Source organism: Arachis ipaensis, chromosome B2, assembly GCF_059453495.1.
Source record: "Arachis ipaensis isolate K30076 ecotype BB chromosome B2, ASM5945349v1, whole genome shotgun sequence".
Lineage (NCBI taxonomy): Eukaryota > Viridiplantae > Streptophyta > Magnoliopsida > Fabales > Fabaceae > Arachis > Arachis ipaensis.
In genome coordinates, this window is record NC_142437.1 from 4,181,302 (window position 1) to 4,207,361 (window position 26,060).

Here is a 26,060-nt window from a genome sequence, read left to right on the forward strand (position 1 = left end):
TCATTGTCTTATAAATACTTCTAAAATTCAATAGCTAATCGTTTAAAACCTTTTCAAAGAGGCAGTGTTTAACATTTTCAGAAATTCAAAGTCTTTCCTTTCTCATAAGCAAATCTCAATCAGAAACCAACCACACAATCAAACAACAAAGTCATTAATTCAGCACCAAGGTTCATTCTTAAATGTAGCACACCAGGACAAACACAGGCAAGACAAACAAGGAAAGCACAAGTAGGTAGCAGTTACAGCAAATTGTTCAAGTAGCAGTTAAGAACAGTTTAGCAATTAGGCAAACCAAAACAAGTTCAAACCCAAGCAAAGCATACAAATGCATATGATGCATGCCTGTCCTATGGCTGATGAGGCTCATCTGTCGGTTATCCAGCCAACCCGACAAGTCTGAATTGTCCTTAGACTGTCCCCCGACGTGCATCCCCAAGAGTCTATGCATAGCTTTTTCTCAAATAATAAATATTACTCAATGGGGGTAACATTCCCGGGAATTTATATAGTGCCCGGTCACACTTACGTCGTAGGGTCAACAGAGTATCGAGTTTTCAACCTGGTACACGTGGTGGCAAGCCACGGCACTTAATCCAGGGAACCTCGTATCTCAGATATTTCAAATTCATAAGCCATATAAATAATTCATTCATCATTCATCAATATCTAAGCCATTCTCAATATTATCATCATTCGTCAATCCATATCCATTTCCAAATTCATTCAAAAATCATATTTCAAATCAATCCTCATCATCCTTCTTTGATAAATGAAGTATTCTTAAATCATTATTTAATGCTTAAAATTAAACCTTTTAAAATAACTACTTCAAATGAAACTTCTAATTTTATAAAATTTCGACAGCATCTCCTCTAAAACTCGGATTCTGCCACCCTTTTCGGGTCCCATCCAAACATTTCTCAAACCTTTCCAAAACCTCAATCATTTTCCAAGATTCGGCTAGTTCCAACATCAAATAATTTTCAAAGCGAATCAGTGCCCATAATAAATCTCTTTTTAAAATCAGACCAGCTCAAATACTAAATCATTTATAAAGTCACTAACTCAAAATTAAACCATTTCCAAAGCCAATTCTTTTACATCATCAAAAATAGCTTCAAAACCAAGAAAAGCCATTTCTCATAATAATCAACTAAATAACCTTTCAAACTAATTTCTTTTCAGCAATCACAAACTACTCAAGCAGTCAAGCAATCAGTCATTCAGTCCAGCAAACAACCACATTCAGAAGGCAATTATAATCACAGGCATATGTTCTCTCACATTAATATCTATTTATCACAACTCTGTAATATAAATTAGATTTTAAGAAAAACCCCTACCTCGACTCGTCGAAACCATAACTTAAAATGCGTCAACGAAACCATTTCTCTTAACCCGAAACCAACAGCAACCGCAAACTCAGTCCCTGATCACTTTTGCAGCACTCACAGCAACTTAAAAGCAACATGCAATGCTCAAAACACAACCCTACGTTACCAGAATCTCAGAGTTTATAACCAAACATAACAGAATATTAACACGGCTTTCCGAAACGTAAATACTTACCAAACTAAGAAAATGAAACAGCGGTGGTCGCTGAATTGGTTTAGCGGCAGCTCCGGCAGCCACCTCGAACGGCAGCGGCGACCAGAACTCCGGCATCGGCAACTGAAACAAACATACAGCGATGATTAAGCTCCCGGAAATTCAAAGAAAGCAAAAACCAACTTAAAACCTTACCGGCAGCAGATCTCAGTGGCGGCAGAGGTGTTCTCCGGCGGCAGAGGCGGCGGTAACCCCGACGGCGGTGCTGACAGCAACGGCTCCCTCCGGTGACTACCCAACCACGGCGACGGCAAGGAAGCCATGGCAGCGGCGGCAACAAGCTCCTCTCCCGCGGGCTCCTCCTCTCTCCTGACGCTTTCCCTCTCTCACGGGTCTTCCTCTTCTCTTCCTCGGCGGCGCGATGACAGATCCGACGGCGGTGACACGGTTGGACATGTTCGGCGGTGAAGCGGCTTAACGGCGTGGTCTTCCTCCAAGGTTCGGTGAGGACGCGACGGTGGCGGTGGCGGCGAGACCCAACAACGCCGGTGCGCCTTCTTCCCCTCTTCTCCTCTCGGCTCTCTCCTCCGCGTCGGTGCTAACGAGCGATGGCGGCGAGCAGCCCGGGCCACCAGTGCTAGCCGTCCCCCTCTTCTCTCTTCTCTAACTGTGTTTCGTTTCTCCCTCTCTCCCTCAACGTTTCTTTCTTTCTTTCTTTTTCCCATTTTCCCTTTCTATTTTCCTTTCTTTCTCTCTTTTGTATTGTTCCTTGTTCCCTGAAGTAGTTTAGGTATTAGGTTTGGGGGAAGGGAATGACGGTGGGTTAGAAAGTTAGGATTAGGAAAGTTTAGGTAATTTTAATAAAATTAGGGGTATAGAGTATTAGTTTAAAACCTAATTTAATCTATTAAAATTATTTTGAAAATGTTATTTGATTATTAATTTACTAATTAACATTTAATCAAATATTTTAATTTAAAATTAAAGACAATATAATTAATTTTCTTTGTTTATAAAATTAAAGTATTAAATTTTAGAATCTCAATTACTTAACTAAATCGTATGAAATTCTTATTTTTTTGTAACTGTTAAGCTGTATAATTTAAATATAGAAAAGTATTCAATAACTATAAAATTGAGTAAAATTTCTAATTTGATTGTCAAAACTTGATTTAATTACTTCTAGTAAAATAATTTCTAAAATAAAGTCTTTAATTTATAAATGAATTGAAATTAACTCATAATAATATTTTTTTGAAAATTATGGGTCTTACAAATTATGTTTTAATTATTCTAAATGTCTCACATTAAGTATATTCTATTTTTAATTGGTTGTCATAATTTAATTGGGTGTCATTATTGATCATCAATAAGATTGACATTATATATATATAATGGGATAAAAAAAAACAATAATTATTAGTAGAGTAAAGTTCATATGTTATGTATTACTACTTTGAAAAGTTCGTATACCTTTCTGATTGAGAAGGTTTAGAATCCCATTTTATATAGTATATACTTTGATGAAAAAATCATCCAAGTTATTTATTTTGCGTGCTTTATGATATATTCTGTTAAGAACCGTTTTGTATGATTTCAAAAGGAAAGCATAATATAATTGCTCTTCTTTTAATTTATGTTATCCTGCAAAGAACAAAGTCCCTTCTCTCATTCTCAGCACCTCATCTATCCCATTCTCAAATTAAACTCTTACTCTTAATTAATTCCATTCAGCAACTTATCATACATTATTTTCGCCTCAATTTATACGTGACACACAAATTTGACTCTTCTGTAAGTGATTTTTTTTCTCTACAATGTGCAATTATTATTATTATTATTATTATTTGTACCAGTGATGACGACCATCCTAAAAACATTTGTTAAGGTTATTAAAGTAGTAAATTTCATGGATAAATAATTTTTAAATTAAAATTCAATGCATTAAACACAAAAAACTAGTTATTTTTTAATGGATTATCAATAAATACTTGAAGTGAATTAGCTAACACCCCTTTCAATTTCATGTTAAATCTTTTATATATATATATGAAATGTACAAATACACACACATCTTAATAACACTTGGTCTATTTTGAGCATATGTTCTACCTCTATTAGCAATGTTGAAATAATCATGATTTGGTTCCTTCTTCTATTGTGGCAATTAGATTTGAGTCCTAAGATTCTTGAAGGTTCACTTGGATTATCAGGTTTAATTTGGAGATTATATTATAACTTACCAGGTTTGTATCTCGTCCTTCATTCTTTGTTAGTATATTATTTCACATTAGAACGATGGTTTATAATGAGAATAAAATAAATGATAAAATTTTGACTATTACTATATTAAGTCATAAAGTTTCTTAATATATAGTTTTTAACCTTCGCCATTTGTATAATTATATTATATAAATTTGTCTTTCCTAAGTTCATATCAAAGTTGTCAAACTCACAAATCTAACAAAATTCATAGAATTCACCTAATTTCAACTAGTAAACTCGCATTAATTTAACTGTCATGAATTTTTAACATATATATAAAAGATATATATATATATTTACTTAAATAATCTAGACATAATAAACTAAAATAGTAAAGTAATAATAGGTATTGTACAATCAAATCCTCTACAATTATATAATAAATACTTATAATTAAGCCCTCTAAGAGTCTAAATCCCAACATTAAGACAACATAAAAGAAACACACACAGAGATAATCAAAGCTAGCAGACAAAATAAAAGAAATACAACAAATCAGTGATTAAAAGTTCTATTAGACTAAACTCAAATCTTCTAACACAATCTTCATGGTGGTATCATAAATTGAGGAACTTATCCCATAACCAACATTCTCAAGCACTCTGCCTGAGCTAAACAAATTCAAAATCGCTCAACAACCACTCTTAAAGTATTTAACTTAAAAAAAACATTTGATAATTAAACATTTAAGTTCAACAGTCTGTTGACAATTAAATTTAATCAAGTTACTAACAATCATGAACCATCATTTAAACAAACTATTAACATATAATGTTCTATCTAGTCGTGATTTATCTAGTCGTGATTGTCACACTTTATTTTGTAAATCCGTTTGTTACTAATTGTTTTCCTTCTGTTTGGGAATGGGACAAGCTCTCATATCTTGTGTAACACTTTTACTATCAGAATATTACGCTTTCGGGTGCGCCACTCTGATAGCGGAGGTATTACGATAACTTTCATATATTAAATAATAAAGTATGAACCTTTACATGTAAATCTATTGATGGTTTTATTAAAAATTTAAAAATTTTTCAACAAGAACAAATATCGCCTATTAACATATTTAATATTAATAATACATTATAGTATTATATACAAAAACAATTACAAAACCTACCCCTCTGAATAAAACTCTAACTAATAAGACGAAGGGAAAATAAATTCTAACGACTCAACTCGTAAACATAATTTTCTATGCTCCTATAGCTCCGCACTAAACCTTCGCACCTGTGGCTGAAAGGGGGTAGAAATAGGGGATAAGAACTGCGGAGTTCTTAGTAGGGTCGGAGTGTATAGTTATGTTCATTTACTACCAAGTTTTTGTTTATTTGTGGCAGTTTTCTTTCTTATTTGTGGACGTTTATAACCCCCACCAAATGATTTATGGGGGGGGGGGTTTTAAAACTCCCAAAATTTGAGGTGCCACAACATCTTTTGTGGGAGTTTTTAAAAACCTCCACAATTTATTCAGTGGGGAGTTTTGTGTGTGTTTAGTGAGAGTTTTTTATCGGACTTTTGTGACTGTTTTAAGTCACATTTGTGGCAGTTTAAAACCTCCACAAATTGAGAGAACAAGATGGGGTATCGGTACGAAAGTTGCAACAGAACTGAGGAGGCGAGAATTTATTGTTAACAAAGAAGAAATATCAGCAAATTAATTGGGAAAAAGAAGAAAAAGAAGTACCAGTGGCAGTTCAAAGGAGAAATTAGAGTGAGAGAAAGCGGCATTAAAGAAGGAGCTCGGGAATGAACAGATCTGAAAATGCGTTATACCACGACAACTACGGTGGCATCGACGGCAGAAACTGTGGCGACAACTGTGGTGGAAACTGTGGTGGCAGCAGTGGCAGCAACGATAGTATAGAGAGAACAGATCTGAAAACGCATTGATAGAAGAGGTGGCTCAATCCAAAAGCTCTCTACTGCAACGGACACGACAGCGGGAACGACAGCGAAAATGGCGGTAGAAAACCTAGGGTTCCTTAGCCACTCTCTTAGCTAACTCAGCGCCTTTTATTTCGGGAATAAGGAAAAATGAGATTTATTTCCAAAATTTTGAATTTTAATTAATTATGTGTGGGATTTTTTAAATTGCTATAAATAAGATATATTGTGGAGGTTTTTAAAAATCTTTACCAAAATACTCCCTCAAATAAATATTAGTCTTGTAGTGATTTTATTATTTGCTACATAGAAATTTCACAATAGAATACTTACAATCTTTAACAGATGGCCAATAGCAACAAACCTCATAATACGAACAACTTTAACAAACTAGAAATATAGAAAAAATCATAAGTCAAGAAGCACACATACACAATCTCAGAAAACACATATCATAGAGAAGTATGCACAAACAAATATGATGAATGTCTATCCCTATGGCTAATGAACTCATTTGTCGGTTATATAGCTAAACCCGACATGTCCGGTAGCTAATTTGGATACTGTCTCTCTGTTGCGCATTAATACCATTAGAGGGAATACGTGCCCTGTCACCATTAGAGAGATTATGTGCCTGTCACAATTAGAGGGATTAGGTGCCCTATCGCCATTAGAGGGAATAGGTGTCCTGTCATCCTTACAACTAGAGAGAAAACACATACATAATTGTCATCAATCAATCTCAACCATGTCTCATTTATCATATTCATTCTTCTTTCTCATTTATTTCCCAGAGCAAGTGGACAACGCCACTGCATCTTACCCGGTAATTCAAATCTTAAATCTCCTCTTTGTGACATTCTCCAAAAACTTTCAAAACAATTTCACTTAAAATCAATTCTTCTTTCAAAATACAAAAGAATAATCATATATTAGTTAAATCCCTCGACAAGGCCTCTAGACTTTTAGGGGAGCGACAACCAATCTCATTTCAAAACCAAATTATTTAAACTCAAACATAATTCATTCTTTTCTTAAATAAATCAAAATCAAATAAAACAATTCTTCAATCCAAATTAACCAAAATAAAACTTCTCAAAATTCTTCTAAAAATTTCGGTAGCACCTACCTCCCCTAAAACTCGAACCTTGCCACCCTTCTCGGGTCCCATCCAAACCATTTCCAACAGCAAAATCATTTACAAAATCGAACCAATCCAAATATTAAATCTCTTTCAAAATCAAACCAACTCAAAATTCAATTGCTTCCAAAATCAAATCATTTTTTTTAATAATTCAAAATAAGCTAATATAATTCTTAAAGCTTTCGAATATTCATTTTGACCCCCAAATTTTTTAGAAATTACACTTTAATCACTAAACTTCTAAAAATTCTATTTTAACTCACAAACTTTCTTTTATTTAACTTTCAGCTCCAAAACTTTTTCTTAATCATATTTTGGCCACGAAATAGTCAAAACATGAGGGTTTTGTGTTTTTCAAAGAACCAAATCAAACTCATCAAAAGTTCATCAAAATTACTTGATTTTTAACTAGTTTTTCAACGTTTTCGGTAACCGATTTTTCATAACTTTTAATTTAATCTTGTGGCCATCAAACCTCATCAAATTTATCTCAAAATACCAAATCACAATAGCTCCACAATCATCAAAACACCCCAGCTGGCTGTTCATACATAACCGAACCAAAATCTCAAGTAAACAACAATAATTCAACAAACATTTAACATAAACTTAATCAAACTCAAACAATAATCAATCAAACCAACATTCACTTATCAAATTCATATTTAATTATTATAAAATTACTAAATCCTACCTTCATATGAAATCAATATAACGAAAATTTCGGAGAAGCTTTTTGATTGAGCTGCTGAAGAAGAAAATGTCAGAAATCGTCTGTGCCTCCTAGAACTCTAATTGGCTGAACTCAAGGGGAAGGGGAGCTATGTCACCGTCAACTTCTACCGAATAAAAGTGACGCCAACGTGTAGAGGAGGAGGATACAAACACTTTTATTTGATTAGATTTTTTATTGTAGTTACGAATTTCAAGAAATCAAAGCCGAAAAAATTTTGTTTCCATGAAGTTCTCTCTCTATTTTCTTTCTTTTCTTTCTCCAGATGCTTTTCGATGAATGAAGATGGAATGAGGATGATAATTAGTGGTTTGATGGCTATGTGTCATAGTATTAAATGGAAAGGGTTGGGTGTCACGAAACCAAGCTACTAAGTCAGTGAATCAAATTATGAATATCATAAACGAATATTTATGAAAGCTGGATATATTAAAATCCAAGTAATAATATATATGAGTTGCTAATATAAATGACATTAGTAACAAAAGGATGAAAGATATATGGTGAAGTATTAGTAAATCTAAGTTCACCGAAAAGTATCGATATTTACTCATATCGGCAGATATCGAACTCGATAATAATATTATTAACTAAACTCTATTTTTAAATTAAAAATATCAATTTCTCAAATTAACATATACATATAATTTTCATTATTAATAAATTACTAGAATTATAGTTTTAATTATGTAAAATATTTCATCAAACAAAAATATATATAAAAATATGAATTTGGTTGAATTCAAATAATTATAAAATTAATTTAATTACTTATAGTAAAATAATTTCTAAAATAAAGAACTCCAATTTATAAAATAAATTATAACTTATTTATATTTATATTTTCAAAAATGTGGGTTATTACATCTTATGTTCATCTTCAATAAAAAAACAATATGCATCATGACAAGTCATGACATAGTCGACATGCCATGATGGTTTTCTCAATTCACGTGTTGTTCTGCGAGCTTCAACTTGTTCTTGTTCAAATTTCTCAGGTTTTGCTTCAGAAGAGTCATTTTCTCTAGACTTATCATTCATGTATATTGTAGTAGTTTCTTCAGTGCTACTGTTGTTTTCTTGCTCCTTTTGCAACTCGTTTTCAGCAAATATAACATCTCTATTAACAATAACTTTGTGGACAGTGGGATCCCACAAACGATACCCCTTTACATTGTCAACATAACCCAAGAAGATATACTTTCTTGATTTAGGATTAAGCTTTGTTCTTTCTTGGATATTAAACATCATATAAATAGGATATCCAAACATATAGAGAGAGGAATAATCAGGTGTCTTACCCTACCACATCTCCATTGGAGTTTTCAACCCAATTGCTGTTGATGGCGATCTGTTAATCACGTAGTAGGCTATTTTGAATGCTTCTGCCCAGAAAGACTTAGCTAATCCTGTAGTCCGCAACATAGCTCGACTTCTTTCTAGAAGAGTTCTGTTCATCTGCTCCATAACACCATTTTGACGAGGTGTATATGCAATTGCGAATTGCCTCTGAATACCCTCATATTTGCAAAATGCAATGAAATCACCATCAGTGTATTCTCCTCTATTGTCTGTCCTCAAGAACTTTATTTTCTTTCCAATTTCGAGCTCTATTTGTGCTTTAAACTTCTTGAGTACTAGTGATAATTCTGGTGATAATTCTGGTGATTCCCACACATCAGAATGAATCAAGTCTAGTATGTGCTTGCTTCTAGCGGTTGATCTTTCAAACTTCAATTTATATTGTTTGCTTATCACACAGTGCTCACAGAAAGGTAAATTCACCGTTTTAAGCCCTGGAAGGAGATTATGCTCTGCAAGAACCTGTAGACCACGTTCTGACATATGGCCTATTTTGTGATACCACAACATCGTTGTGTCTTCTTGGTTTGCAGATGCAACTGATGCTTCTTCATCGTGAATTGTATCTCCAAAAAGTAAGTAGAGATTGGTTGTTATCCGTTTTGCTTTCATGATTACACGAGCACCATTAGTCACATTCAACGATCCACTTTCAATATTAATCTTGTACCCTTAAGAATCCAACAGTCCAATGGATAACAATTTTTTTCTCAGGCCATTCACATGTCTTACACTTTGAACTGTATGGATGGAATCATCAAACATCTTAATTTTGATGATACCGATTCCCACAATTTCTAAAGCATGATCATCTCCCATGAGTACAGATTCTTTTGAAATAGGTTCATAAGTGCTAAACCACTCATGATGTGGAGTCATGTGATATGTTGTTGCACAATCCAATAGCCAAACATCAGCTAGTGGTTTATTGTCTTCATGACCAATAGCAGCTTCGATGCACAAGACATCTCCATCATCAGAGGTGTTTGCAACACAACCATGTGAGGTAGTTGCATTAGTAGTTTTCTCTGTGCTCTTCTTGTTGAACCAACAATCTTTCTTCAAGTGCCCTTTCTTGCCACAATTGTAACAAGTAAAGTTCTTCTTTCAAGACCTTGATCTATCACGACTTTGACTTCTACTAGAGCCACTCTCTGTTGATCTGTCTCTCATCACCGACAAAACTTCTGCTTGCTTAGAACTTTCCGTTCGATCATCTTTATTTTGCACCTGCTTTCTTCTTTAAGAATAGCGGCAGCAACATCATCAAATCGAAGTTGATCAGCAATATTGTTATTTGTGATGATGATAAGTTGATCATACGAGTCTGGTAAATTTTGTAGAAGAAGTTCAGCACGTTCATTTTTTATAATTTGACACTCCATGACTATCAGTTGTGAAAATACAGTATTAAGATTATTGATGTGATCTGTCTTCGATGTAGATTCACTCATACGAAGAGTATAAAGTCTCATTTTCATGAATATCCTATTATGAAGTAACTTTGCCTCGTACAACTTAGTGGGTGTTTCCTAAATCTCCTTTGCTATTTGTTTCTCTAAGATTCTTGATAATATAGAATCTGCTATAGCCAAGTATAAATTGGCAATGGCGTTCCCTCCATCTCTTTCCACTTGTCATCAGGAGTGCCGGTAGGCTTGCCATCTATAATTCTCCTTTCTCAAAATTGCCTTGATCTTCATTTTCCAAAGAAAAAAGTTATTCCCATTGAATTTCTCGATCTTAAATTTTGTCACTATGGTTCTGACACCAACTTGCCCTTTTACAGCGGAAGACTAAGAACCTAAATCTTTGATACCACTGTGAGGTACCAGAGTTAATAGGGACAAAATAACATAACTATAATTTGTGGATGAGAAATAGATGGAACTGAACAAGAATATAGATAATAGTGAAAATAATATGACAAAGTGGTAAAATTACAATCTCTCACAATACATAGAGAAGTCTATAATACTCTCTTACGCATTATAGAAATTCATACAAAGGGATTACACACACGAGAGACCTTACTACTTTTCTCTCTAAGTTTCACTCACTAATTCTATACAAAAACATGGCATATATTAGCAAATGCCTTAACCCCCTATATATAGAATTTTGTGGAGGTGCATTTGGTATACAAGTTGATCAAGTTGTGCACAAATTGTACAAGTGTGTGTACTAGAATCTTCTTTCATGTTCATCTTTATCAAATTGTATGACAAGTTGATAAATATTAACTTATGTAATAACTCATTCTTTGACTAAGTCAAAGATTACAACTAAACTAACTTATCTTCAAGTTGCAAATTTTGACTAGAACTTTGACTATACAAGTTGGACAACTTACAAATAGTTTCATGAGTCTTCTAACTTGATAAGAACCATTTGCATTATACTTGATTCAAGACTAAGCTTAAGTTCTATAATATTCTTTAATTTTCTTAAAATTTCATCATGCTCTACTTGTATCACTTGTAACTTGTAACCATTTTTATTGACTTCAAACTAAAAGAAGAATTTTGCTTTTTCTTTTCACATATGTTACTAATTTGTTGAAAGACTATGGCCTTGGTGATGCCAAACCTGCAAGTACACCTATGGAATACACATCCAAACTATCCAAGATAGTGGCTCCTCCATACATTAATGTCTTAGGTTATGGTCTATTAGTGGATAGATTAATATATTTGACAACAATACAACCTGATATTTGCTATGCTATTGGCAAATTAACTCAATGCCTTGATTCTCCCACCACTGTAGACTACCAAACAGCAATTTAAGTTCTCACGTACCTTAAAAACACCCCTGCTACTGGAGTTCTATTCCATGTCTCACCTGATCTTAGTTTGAAAGGCTTTACTAACATTGATTAGGCCTCATATCCAGACATTGATGCTGATTGTCATGTGGTTTGCGAGAGAGCTGCATCCGGTTTGGTCAAATTACTTCCAATTTCGAGCAAGAATCAGACAACAGATATGCTCGTCAAGTAGTGTGACCAAATTGACTATACCAAATCGATTTTAATAGCTCAAAGAATAAACCACTTATATTTTATTACGAGATTTTTTATGTTATAGTATACAACGTTGTTTTTTCATTAAGTAGGAAATTAACTACTTTACTAGTAATGTTTACATTGTGCAATTGTATTTTTTTCCCTTTGTGTGGTTAACCTTTCTTTTCCATCTTATACTTTTTTGCTAGGTTGTTTTCACTAATTCTCCAATGGCTGATGTTGTTTCTGGTGTGGCATCAACACTCTTAGGCAATCTAGCAACAAAATCTTTTCAAGAGATTGCTCTGGCATGTGGTCTTAAAGATGATGTAAAAAAGTTTGAAAGTTCTTTGAGAACCATCAATGCATATCTCATAGATGCTGAGAACAAGCAAGCAAAAAACTGCAGTATAGATGAGTGGTTGAAGCAACTCAGAGAGGCATTTGATGACGCTGGTGACATATTAGATGAAATAGAGTATGAAGCAAAACTTAATGAAGTGATCAAAATGTATGGAAGCATTTGCACCAAGGTCCGCCGGTTCTTCTCATATACAAGTAATCCACTTGCATTTCGCATCAGAATGGCCCACAAAATCAAAGATATGAAACAGAAGATGGATGAAAAAATAAGAGAAGGGAGAGACTTGGGTATAGTTGAACAACATGTCAACACTCCAGCTCTAGAGCACAATTTACCATGGCGAGAGACTGCTTCTTCATTGTCTTTCCGTGTGTCTGGTAGACTTGAAGAGAAAGAGGAGATTATAAATTCATTGATGACACAAAAATCACAAGCTAATGGTATTGATGTGATCTCAGTTGTTGGGATTGGAGGTTTGGGAAAGACTACACTTGCACAAATGGTTTACAATGATACCCGAGTGAATGAGCATTTTGATCCCTTAATATGGGTGTGTGTATCTGATGATTTTGATGTCAAGAAGCTAATACGAAGAATCATTCATGCGGCCTCAAAGAGAGAGAATGTGGTGGATGCAAATTCTAGTTTGGAATATATGATATCTCTTCTCAATGAAATGTTGCATGGTAAAAAATTCTTACTCGTGTTAGACGATGTTTGGAATGAAAACCACAGCAAATGGGATGAATTGAGAAATCACTTGTTAGAAGCAGGTGGTCACAAAGGCAGCAAAATTATAGTGACCACTCGTAGCCAAAAAGTTGCTGACATTGTGGGGGGTATTCTTTCAATGAAGTTAAAAGAACTTCCTGAGAATGAATGTTGGAGGCTGTTTGCAAAATGTGCATTTCAAGAAGAGAAGGAAGAAGAGAAGTACCCAAGGCTAAAGCAAATTGGGGAGCAAATTGTTAAAAGATGCAAAGGAGTACCCTTGGCTATAACAACTTTGGGTTGCTTGCTTAGATCAAAATCTCATGATGAAAATGAGTGGAGAAAAATAAGGGATAGTGAGGTGTGGAATCTCAATCAAGAAGAAACTGACATTTTGCCATCACTCAAATTGAGTTACAATCACTTGCCACCACAAGTAAAGCTATGTTTTTCATACTGCTCTTGTTTTCCAAAGGATTATGAGTACTTGCTTATTGAGTTGATTATGTTCTGGATGGCTCATGGACTCCTCCAACCTACACGCGAAGAAGAAGATGCAGAAGATATTGGGGAGTTGTATATTAAGAAGCTTGTTTCAGCATCTTTACTTCAAATTGAAGGAGATTCTGACCCCTTCCTTGATTTCAAAAATTTAATGACATTTAAAAAACTCAAAATGCATGATCTTGTACATGATGTTGCACAATTAACAATGAAAAAGTCGAGCAAGACAAGAACCGTTATACATGAGGGACAACAAGAAGCATCCATAGAATGGACCTCTAACAAGTTCAACTATCTGAGGGTGTTGGAACTAACAGAAGATATGGAGTTGAGCTCGTTGTCTGATGATTGCTTTGTCACAATGAAGAAGCACTTGAGATTTCTCTATCTTGAAAATCGTCCTAGTTTGAAAAAGTTAACTGATTCCATTTGTAAGATGCAAAATTTGCAGATTTTGCGCCTTGATGGGTTTCCCAAAAACATGAAAAATCTCATCTATCTTCAATATTTGTTTATGATGGAGACAAAAATTACAAGTTTGTCCTCAATGAACATAGGGCGCTTCCAACAACTCAAATTCTTGTATCTTCGTTGTCCAAAGCTAGTGTCCGTACCAAGTGCTGTTAGTCGCTTGACTACTTTAAAGAAGCTGTTTTTTCTTTGGTGTGAAGATCTGGTGAATTTTGAGGATGAAGAGGAAGAAGGAAAGCAACATGTGAATTTAAACCTTCAAGTATTCTTTATCTATGGATCAGAAAAGTTAGATGCTTTACCAAAATGGCTTGAAAGAGCTACTAAATTGCGATATTTGAGAATAAGGACAACAGGGATAAAATCATTGCCCACAAGGCCGATGACCTCTCTTGAAGAACTTTACATCTATGATTGTAAGGAATTGTCATCTCTTCCCAACATGGATCAAACTCATAATCTTCAGTATTTATCGATATATGATTGTCCTACATTATATGAAAGGTACAATAAGCAGACAGGTCCATATTGGCCCCAAATGGCTAAAATCCCACACTGTGAGGTTAGTTCAAATAATCTATCTCATAATATTACAAATATAACCATACTGGTTTTTATCATCATCATCATCATCATCATTATGATGCATGAATAATTAATTATTGTTAGATTTTTAATTAACCAGTTAGAGTTATAATTAATTCTAAAACTTTTTAAATTGACAATCTAATTTTCTTTCTAAATAATTGTGTGTAATTTATATATAAAAGGCATCGTAGAATGAACTAATTAGTCATTATAATATGGAATACTTCCAAATTTTGAAAATGCAATATAATATATATAAGTTATAAATATCCTAAACATGTTTCATTTTAATTTTAAGAAAATGATGATATTAAGATATTAAAATCAATCTTATTTTATTTTATTTTTTACTATACATTCGCTTTAGTTTGATTTTATTAAATGAAAAAAACAAATCCCTTCTGTTAGTCTGTTGGAATTTCTTTTTAATAATCTTTCCAAATAAACATGAAATCGATTCACATTATTATGCCTGCAGCACATGTCTTGAATTTTAGTTATGAATCTTAATATTACCGCTAATGGTAACTCTTTCAATTACTACGTATATATGAATTATTGTATTGAAAAGCACAATAAGCTCATTATTATGTGAAATACAAAGAATGAATAACGAACTCTTTACCATTTGAATATTGCCTATATATTATTTAAATAGAGCACAAAATTTTTTTATTATTGTGATTATAGGATCTTTGTTTTTGGATAGTGAAATACTTTTTTATTGTCAATTGACAGAAAATGGAAATTTAGAATATTATAAAATAATTTAATTGTATTAATTAGTATATATATGCATGCATGGTTGAATTAAAGCTCAAGTTACTTTCATAAGCACTAGTCTACTGGCCTTGAATTATTGCAGATTTATTAATGGTGAAGTTGATGTTAACGCACGTTGATGATATGATGATGATGAAGTTGATGAAGATGAAGATTGAATAAAAGATATGAAGAAAACATATGATAACAATAGTATTATCTTTGTGTAATGGTTGTGTTCTAATAATTGCTTTGTTTGGCAACTCAGATCATGTCTTTAGCTACAACTACTTTATAAATGCTTTCATTTGTGTGCTTCGATTGTGCTTTCGTATGTCCCGTTTTCTTTTAAAACTGAACAAATATGTACGTATAAGTATAAGTGTTGAGTTTGAACTTTTATGTTAAGTTTAAATAATTATTCTAAATTCCTCTATAAGCTTATTCAAATTTTAATTAAAAATTTCTCCTTGTAAAAAACTTATAGAGTTATATTCAACTTCTTTATTATGTTCATCTTTACAAATAAAAAAGATAGGCAATTTATATTAAAATATTTTAGGCTTAAAATATGCTTTTAAATTTTATAAATTACATGTTATATGTGATTTCATTTTTCATAACAAAAATGCCATTTTATTTTATTTCTTTGATGAGAAAGACAAGATACATATTAGCATTTACAATATTGATCTATTTATGATTAATAGCATGCATGAAGTTTAATTAATTTCTAACATGGTTCACCACCATTGCATATTACTCAGCTCTCATGAAAATTAAACTATCTCAAATTTAGGGGCAGTTTAATTGGTATTTTTATTTTTAGTAATTTTAAAATTTTAAAACAAAAAATAAAAATATAAAGTTATTTTAAAAGAAATAGTGAATATGAAAGGAAGAAATACGGAACGAAGGATATCTGCAATGTGCAATGGCAGTATCATGTCTCGAAGAAGCAAAACCATGCACGAAGACAATCTTGTTTTTGGCAAATTCTTTTGAAACAACAAAAGTGCATTTGTTTTTAATGTCATTGTTTTGGGAATAAAAAAAGGACCATCATCAATAACTGAATAATGAATATTATTGTGATGAGTTCAACTGAACTCCTAGCGGGTGCTTTTAAATACGCAGAAAGATTTCTACGTTTGTAACCACCTGAGATTCCTTAGAAAGTAGTTATTCGTTTTGCTCAGTTAGAACCAATGAGGATTTGACACGTCATCAAATGCAACTTGTACAGTAAGATGTCAGAACTTGAGCCTTGGGGAACAAGGCAGAAAATAACCCTATTTTCTCTCTTATCCGTATGGTTAATTAACACTCCAACTTAAAACTAGTTCAATTTTAGGTAAATCAATATATATATATATATATATATCAGATTTTAGAGGATCTTAAAAACCAACGAAATTTAAACGCTTTAATTTTAAATATTAATTTCTGAAGCATTGTGACAATTTAACAAATCTGGGAAGTATAGGTATATATGGATACGCTTTTTAATATTGATATTGGACCCATGCTGGTGTATGAGAATGATATGGGGGTGGGAGGTGTCTAACAAAAATGTGGGTTCAGGGTAGGAGGAACTCGGACCCTTCGAGGACAGCAAGCAAAACCCACGGTCCGATTTCTTTGCGTTTGTATCTGCTTGGAGTGGAATTCGGACCCTCCGAGTTGCATGCAAAATTCTTCCTTGTGATATCGTTGGGTCCGATTTCATGCATACGAATTTTCATCTCTCACTCAAACAAATCGGACCCTTCGATTTGTTACTAAAAATTTAAGATTAAAAAAAAAACGCAGGGTCCGATTTCTTTTTGTCCACACCGACAAAAATTCTGTCCCACAAATATGTCTGTTTCACCCCTAAATCATATCGGAGCAAAGCACACACATGCCCCCATTTCTAAAAAATTGAGCCTATATGGATATGGCCATAGCTCGTCTTATAGTAGATATTGATTACTATACTAATTTATGTATATATATTTTGTATGCGATACTAACAAATAATAATAGTAATAACTAGTAATCTTACTTTAATTTTTTACGCACCAAAATTCTTCAATCTATTATTCTTTCGGTTATATTTTTCAAAAAAAAAAATAATAATAACATCAAAATTTTGTTTTGTTGGTGTCTCATCAAAATTTTATTTAGTTACAATCTTTTTATTTTATTATTTTAATTTGAATTTATTTTATTTTTTAGTTGATATTAAATTATTACAAAAATAAAAAACTAAAAAGATAAAAAAAATTATTTTTTATTATTAATTTTAAAAATAAAATATCTTTTAATATTACATTTATTTAATTTTAATTAAAAATTTAATTTAATTATAAAAAATAAAATAATTTTGTAATTAATTTTAAAAAGATAAAAATATTTTTTTAAAATAAGAGTTGTTTAATTGTTTAAAAGATTCAAAATTTATATTACTTTTTAAAATTAAAGTTATTTAATTTGAATTAAAAATTTATTTTAATTTAATTTTAAAAAGAGCACAACTCATTTTATTTTAATTATAAAAAATAAAAATATACCATTTTAGGATTATTAGAATTGTCTAATTATTTTAAAAATTAAATTATATTTAACTATTTAAATTTATATTTAAATTTAAATTTCAAACACACCCAATCTATCCAAACAAACAGAAAATTAACCCCTATCGATTCAAATCCTACTCGATCCGGATCTAACTTTATCCTTTCCCGTAGTTCGTGTGTCTCTATTATGACCTGCCATCGTTGAAGCTTGCAAACACCCGCACTCAAGCTGTAGAGAAACCACTGCCATAGTTTTGATCCTCATGGCTGCTACTGCTCAAGTGCTCATCCGTGGTTCTCATGACTGCCGCTGTCGCTGTGGCCCGGAGAAACCGAGATCCACCTCCACCATCAACCCACCTCCATCGCTGTGGCTTCCTGGTTTCGCAACACCTCCATCACCGTCGCTTAGCCTGGTTAGAAACTCCATCTGCTCCTTCTGGTTTCTAACCGCTCCGCATGAGTTTGGGAGTTGATGCCCAAAAATTTAAATCAATGTCGCAATCGGAGTCTCTGCCTCAGGCTAGCGTTGCGGCAGGGCGTCAGCATCGTGGCGAGTGGCGGGGCTGTACGGTGGTGGAGGCGCGACATTTTGAGGTGGCAATGAGATGATGTTCACTGATTGGATTAGAGAGGAGAGAAAAAGACTAAAGTAATTTTTTTTGAATAAAATAAAAGAAGAGAATTAAAATAAAAAGTTAAAATAGATTCAAATGTTTTATTTTGATTGTTTTTTAAATTTAAATCTCAGGGAATTTTGATTGTATGTCCCATTTTCTTTTAGAAGTGAAAGAAATTAAAGCTATGTTGCTGCGCTAGTCACCTCAAAGACTCAAACTTTTGGGTCTCGAGCTTGCCTCTCATTTGTTCTCTTTTTCCTTCTCAAAACCATTACTACGATCAACTCCATCCCAATGTCGCCCCGGCCTTATCCCATAGCGATTTGGTGCAGCATCTAAACCTCTTTTCAATTGCGGAACAACAAAACCTGATTCTTTCATATTCTCACCTTCTCCCAAATCCGGAAGAACAGGCTCTGTATATTTTTTCTTTACCAAATGTGCCATAGGATCACCCCATCTTAATCTATCTTTGAGCATGTTGTCAAGTTCTGGATCGTTCCTGCTGCGTGCAAAAGGCTTGTCCTTCTCGATTTCTAGTTCCTTCATCCTAGCCTCAGCTTCCCTCTTCTGAGCCAAGCCCTTGCCCCATTCTATTTCCTTCTCCTTTGGCTTTTCTTCTACTTTCTGTTTTGACTTCAAGTATTCTTCCTTGGAAATGCGTACTCCTTTTACTTTATCACGATACACTGGTTCAGCACCACGCCCACTGATTGAAGGATTCATCATTTTAAATCTCATCAAATCATCCTTCTTCTTTTTGTCAATCTCTTTTCTGATATCTTTACCAGAAATCAAACCTGTTTTTCTGTCACTGACAGGTGCTGCATTGGACTTTTCAGAAAGGCTAGGTGAATGACGGTGAGAACTCCCTCTTGCAACATCCTTCTGCCGTTTCCTTGGGGGTGAAAGCTCTGATTCCTCATGTCCATGCCAAGTCTCTTTCATTGGAGAATCAAATATTCAGATATGCTAATTGATCCTAATTATATTCGAACAATTTCATAAGCACTAATCTATTTTCCGATTGATCTACCTTGAATTATAGCAGATCGATTTTGTTGACCAAAACGATGAAGATAAAGGATGAAAATTAAATAAAAGATATGAAGGAAAAAAAAGATAATAAAAATAACATTATCTTTGTGTAATGTCTTTGCCTAATATAATGTTTGTTTGTGTGTTATTATTTTGATAAAAAAGATCTTTTTTAATGAAAAAAGATTTTTTTTATTTTTTAATGTGTTTGACAAATTTTTAGTAGTAAAAATAAAAGCACTAGAAAAATAAAAGATATTTTTTTTTTAAAAAAAAAAAGATCTTTTTTATATAATAAATAAATAAATATGTCCTTTTATATTGTTATATTCAAATATAATTGATAAATAAAAAGATCTTTTTGCATGAGATATCCAAATATAAAATTATTTTACTTTTTCATAAAATCTTTTAAAAAAAAATAACTCGAAAAAAGATTTTTTCTTAAAAATTCACCCAAATAAGTCTATAATGATTGTGTTCTAATTGCTTTTTTGGCTAGTTGGATCATGTTTTTAGCTACAACTTTATGTATGCTTTTAATTTAAGGCAGCTACTCCTATGAAGATGCTAAAAACATCTTTTCATGATGATCCTTGTTTAAAAAGTGTAACTTATTTATTTTGTAATATTTTAAATAAAGATAACATTTTTATTTCAAATAAGATCAAACCCTACAATCTATTATCCAATGGTCAAAATGATATATCTTCACATAATGACAATCATTAAATCTTCATTGGAGTAGCCACCTTAATTTAATTTGTGTGCTTCTATTGTTTTTGTATGTGCCATCTTCTCCTAAAACTGAATAAAAGCTATGTACGCGTACAAGTATTGAGTTTGAAGTTTGAATATCTTAAGTTTAAATTATTATTCTAAATTTCTTTATAGGTTTATTCAAATTTTAAGTGGGTGTTATTGTTTAAAGATTTGCAATTAAATTTGACCTTACCCTGCAGAAACTTATATTCAATAACTACTTTATTTGTCCATTTTTACAAATAAAATAAATATTCAAATTAAATTAAATATTTTAGGCTTAAAATATGCTTTAGATTTTATAAAATACGTGTTACTTAAAACATAAAAGAGGTTTCTATTAGTCATTGCTGTTAAGAGGTTTTGTTAAATAAGTGATAATATCATAAATTAAATGTTGATGTAATAAGTTAAAATGTTGACTTAGGAGAATTCGTACTTGGCTAATCTCTAATATTGCAAGCAATTTCACTAAATGGGTACAATGGTAACATTGGTGGTCAAAAGAAATTACTAATTGTTGTTTTATTTTGGATGTATAGTTTTTTTATTGTTAGATTAAGTTGTTGTTTCTCTTGTTTGAAACTATTTTTTGGAGGCTATGTTATCCATGTTTGCAATACCAAAAAAAATACATAACTGTTATATGTTAGCTAGTTTTGTTTCTCTTTTTATTTAGTCGAGTTTATACTAATAATCTAAAAAAATTAGAAATATTTTGTTTAAATATTTAAGAATTGACAGTTAATACCTTTACATAAGTGAATTAAAATCTCATATATATTCAGTATGAGTAATTCTTGGCATACAAGCGATTAAGGCTTGTAAGCCTTACAAGTTCAATTAAAACTAACGCTCAAAACACGCTTCGAACCATTCTTCTTCCTCTTCGTCTTCTCCTTCTTCTTTTCTTTCGTTTCTTGCCTTCTCTTTCTCCTTCTTCTTCTTCTTCTTGCTGCACGTTCTTCTTCCTCTTACTCTTCTTCTTCTCCTTTTCTTTCGTTTCTGCACGTTCTTCCACATCGTCTTCCTCTTCTTCTTCATTTACGTTCTTTCTCTCTGTTTTATCTTTTTTTTTTTTCGATTTTTCATGGTGAAATCGTTTTTAAAGAAGAAGAAGCAGTAGAAGATGAGGAGGAGAAAGAGAAAGAGTTCTGAATTATGCATAAGATGTATTTTAACAAATTTTGGGTGTATTTCTTTAAATCCTTTGGGTGTATTTTCTGTAATCCTTTGGGTGTATTTCTATAATCGTTTGGGTAAATTCCTGTAACCGTTTGGGTTTATTTCTGTAATAATTTTGGGTGTACTTCTGTAATCGTTTGGGTGTATTTCTGAAGTTCCATTATCTTCAAAAGGATTACAGAAATACACCCAAAGGATTACAAAAAATACACCCAAAATTTGTTGCATAATTCAGAACTCTTTCTCTTTCTCCTCATCTTCTGCTGCTTCTTCTTCTTTAAAACGATTTCAAAGCTTGATTTCAGAAACTATGAAAATCGAAAAAAAAAACGAAGAAGAACCGTTCTGAGTCTAGCGCTTTGAAAATAGGAAACATTGAATAACGCATTAAAAGACCTAGTAACTTGTAAGACTTGTAAGTCAAAAAGACTTGTATGTGTAGCACTCCTCAAAATGAGTATATAGGGAGAATTTACTTTGAAAAGACTAATCCCTAGATACATCTTTGAACCTACTCTCAATATGTAGATTTTTTCTAAATTTTTCTAAAGATAAAGATTCAAATTCCATCTTTTTTTTCTTTCTTTTTTATAAAAAAAGAAAGAAAAAAAAGATGAAAAAAACCTAATGGATTTCCACAAAAATTTAAAGTCATTTCTTCAATTTTCCCTCCATTTCTAAGTTCGTAGCCTTCGCAATTGCTACCGACTATGGGACCCAACTATCATTGTTCACACATTACATGTAGATTGGTGAATTTCTCATAGTTGGTGCTGCTGTGAAAATAATTTTAATGGTTATTTTTATTTATATAATAGTAAAATTTATCTATTTATTTTTTTATAAATTTAATTAAAATGTATTTTAAAAATTAACTAATTAAAAAATATAAATTAATATTAACTAATATATTCTTTTTTAATTAAATTAAATATTAAATAATAAAAAAATTTATTACTTAATTTTTTTATATATTAAATAAATAAATTTTTTAATAAATATATATTGATTATTTTATAAACAAATTATTTATAAATATAATAAAATAGATTAGGTACACTAATGGCGTGCCATACACTATTTGGAAGTAGAGCTTTGTTTTTATTTACAAGTTCCAGCATCAGTTTTTTTTACTAATGATTATTAAATGATTATGTTATGAGTACAATAAAATTAGATTATTATAATCAGTTATTAGTATAAAATATATTGTAACACCCTACTACACTAAACTTTACGCTTAAGTCGTAAAACGAATGTGGTGTGGTATTACGACCTCTAAAATAAAATGAGTACATATAATAGCAGAAAAATTATAATATGCTAGGAGCCTTGAAGAAAAGGGGAAAATAAAAATCGCACAATAAAGGCGCAACGCTCAAGGAACGAGTTAACTTACATGCTAAGAAAACCATAACTATCAAACATAAGCTAACAGAAGTGGGAATAGAGTGCCAAAGATACAAAATATCAAGCTCCTAACTCAACCTGCGAAGTCAAGACTGGCCGGAGAATATTTACACATATATACATACATATCCAAAACCCAAAAGTACATATACACAATTCTGCCTCTCCATAAACCTCTAAGAGGATCAAAAAGAATAAGTCATGCGGAAAGAAAACTAAGTACATATATATACATCATAGCATAACAAAATATCCCGGTAACCACTCCGCTTCAAGAGTCCAGACGCCTAACGAGATGCCTCTCGACCTGCATCTGAAAAATAACAACATAGTATGGAATGAGAACTGGAGGTTCTCAGTATGGTAAAGGTGCCACACACATAATATATAAGGTCCTGGGAATGCCAGAGGCAATCCTAGAACACCGACACTCAGATTATAGAGCTTAAAGTATTAAACAGAAGCCATAAAGGGTGGTTCTCTAAAAATATTTAATCCTAACTTAACTTAACCTTAAATCTAAATCCCATACTGCCATTCCTCCATACCTCCAACTCCATCATGCATTTTCACAGACAACTAAACAGACAAAGGCAAACACAAGAAGGTTACAAGTACTGCAGATAACAAATATACATTTAGCATGGCAAATACAGATAGGCACACCCAATTAGAGCACAAGCAAGTAATTCAAGTAATATGCATATGATGCATGCCTGTCCTATGGCTGATGAGGCTCATCTGTCGGTTATCCAGCCAACCCGACAAGTCTGAATTGTACTTAGACTGTCCCCCGACGTGCATCCCCAAGAGTCTATGCATAGTTTTTTCTCAATTAATCAATAATACTCAATGGGGGTAACATTCCCGGGAATTTATATAGTGCCCGGTCACACACTTACGTCGTAGGGTCAACAGAGTATCGAGTTTTCAACCTGGTACACGTGGCGGCAAGCCACGGCACTTAATCCAGGGAATCTCGTATCTCAGATTATTCAAATTCACAAGCCATATAAATAATTCAATTATAATTCATCAACATCAACATCATTCTCAATCGCATTTCATTCATCATCATACATCAATCATATTCAATCCTTATCCTTCATTATCACACCTCCCATTCCGTCCATCAATAGTTCCAATTCAAAACATAATTCATTCTTTTCTAAATGAATCAAACTTAAAACATGCTCATTTTCTTAATAACTCAAAATCAAACCATATAACTTTTGAATCTAAATCTTTTTAAATAATCATATAAACAAAATCTCTAATTTTTTATAAAATTTCGGCAGCATCTCCTCTAAAACTCGGACTTTGCCACCCTTTTCGGGTCCAAACCTGCTTTCTTTTCAATTCAACATACCCTTCCTCATCATCATAACAGTCACCACAATAAATCTACTTCAGATTAACAATTATATTCATACAATATTCAAATCCAACAACCAAAATTCAACTAAGGATCATAGTTCACTAATCCTAGGCTTCTAATACAAAATATCTCAAATCAATAATTCACCAAATCATTAGCACTAAACCAACCATGTTCATCAACAATAACATTCACCATCCAAGATTAATAACTAATTATCCAATAAACTTCAACCAAATATATTCATCGACAAATTACTAAACATTAAACATACACCTGCATTCCAACTTATCCTATGGCCGTCTAGCCTAAGTTTTCACAGAACATTATATATTAAATGCAAGAAACCTAAACCATACCTTAGCTGATTTCCACGTAACGACCAAAGCTATTTATTCAAAACCAAGACAACCCCTCAAAACTCAACTAATCCGCTTCCTCCAAGTTCCAGTATTCACAATTTCAAGCTCCAATTATTTATTTTCAACCTAATACACATTCATAATATATATATACCCAATTTAATACTCAAAGCTCAAATTTAATGAAAATAAAATAGAATTATCGTATCCTCACCTTACCCAAGCTTCACATAAGCAAGAGTGAACGTTTTTCTCAAGCTAATTGGATCCTAAAACATCAGAAATCAAAGAAATTCAATATTCCCACTTAAAATTCGAAAATTGGGGGAAGATGAAGCTGAGAGTGATTAAATAAGTTACCTATGAAATTGTTCCGATAGAAATGTAGAGCTCGAACGGAGAAGTTACGGGGATCGGAAATTAACGTGAGGGTTACGGGAATGTTTCTCGTTTCTCTTCTCCCTGGAAGCTGAAAGCTTCGTTGCTGCAGTAATGAGGGAGAAGACAAAGCTGGGTTCATTTAATAGGGCTGGTCCGGTTGAACCGACAGCCCGGTTCGGATCCGGTTCAACCGGTTCGGTCATTTCGGTCCAATTTTGGGCCGTTTTTTTCAAAATTAGTGTCAAAATTCTCGTTTCGATGAGCTCTACCCTATTTTGATATAATATTCGCATTTCTAATCCTCCTTATTAAAAACTAATTTATTAACTAATTTAACCGGGGTTTACATATATGCTAAAATATAAATATATATTAAAAATAAAAATAAAATATTACTTTTGTCTTTAACGTTTGGGGTAAGTTTTAAAGTTGTTCCTAGCGTTTCAATCATCCTATTTAAGTCCCTAACGTTTCAAAATTGACTCAATATTGTCATGCCGTTAGAAATCCGTTAATAAAATTGACAACGGGACAAAATTGAGACGATTTTGAAACGTTAGGGACTTAAATAGGACGAAAACGTTGGGGATAAAAATGATACGTAGAAATAAATTTTAATTTTATCTTTCAATAATATCAACTTTTTACTATACATAGTATTCAATTATTTTTTAATCACATCTAAGTAAATTACACTTAATCATATTACTTGCATTTTAAATAAATTATTTTTTTTATAATTTTACTCTTAAAGATTTTTAGTTATCGTGAAATGTTTGTAGAATAATTAGTATATAAACTTGCAGAAAAGAAAAAAATAATATATATACAATAAAATATAAATTATACTTTTTGTCTTTAATGTATCAAAATTCTTTAAAATTATAAAAAAAATAAATTTATTTAAAAAAAAGTAGTGTGATAAAGTGTAATTTATTTATATGTAATTAAAAAATAATTGAATATTATGTACAGTAAAAAATTAATATTATTAAAAGGTAAAATTAAATTAAA

The 26,060-nt window shown here is 32.2% G+C and overlaps 1 protein-coding gene and 1 pseudogene across 1 annotated transcript; one reads left to right on the forward strand and one right to left on the reverse strand.

Moving 5' to 3' along the window:
• The first annotated feature begins 3,206 nt into the window (after positions 1–3,206).
• Positions 3,207–15,702, forward strand: LOC107623432 (putative disease resistance protein RGA3). Its single transcript, XM_016325686.3, has 4 exons — positions 3,207–3,345; positions 3,723–3,797; positions 12,159–14,561; positions 15,453–15,702. Exons 3-4 carry the CDS (start codon positions 12,180–12,182, stop codon positions 15,459–15,461), a joined length of 2,391 nt encoding a protein of 796 aa, XP_016181172.1. The 5' UTR covers positions 3,207–3,345; positions 3,723–3,797; positions 12,159–12,179; the 3' UTR covers positions 15,462–15,702.
• A 3,010-nt stretch (positions 15,703–18,712) lies between these two features.
• Positions 18,713–19,596, reverse strand: LOC107626648 (uncharacterized; annotated as a pseudogene).
• Between the last annotated feature and the right edge of the window lie 6,464 nt (positions 19,597–26,060).

Excerpts from the sequence above, each read along its gene's own strand:
- LOC107623432 (XM_016325686.3), top strand. The coding sequence starts at position 12,180 with ATGGCTGATGTTGTTTCTGGTGTGGCATCAACACTCTTAGGCAATCTA.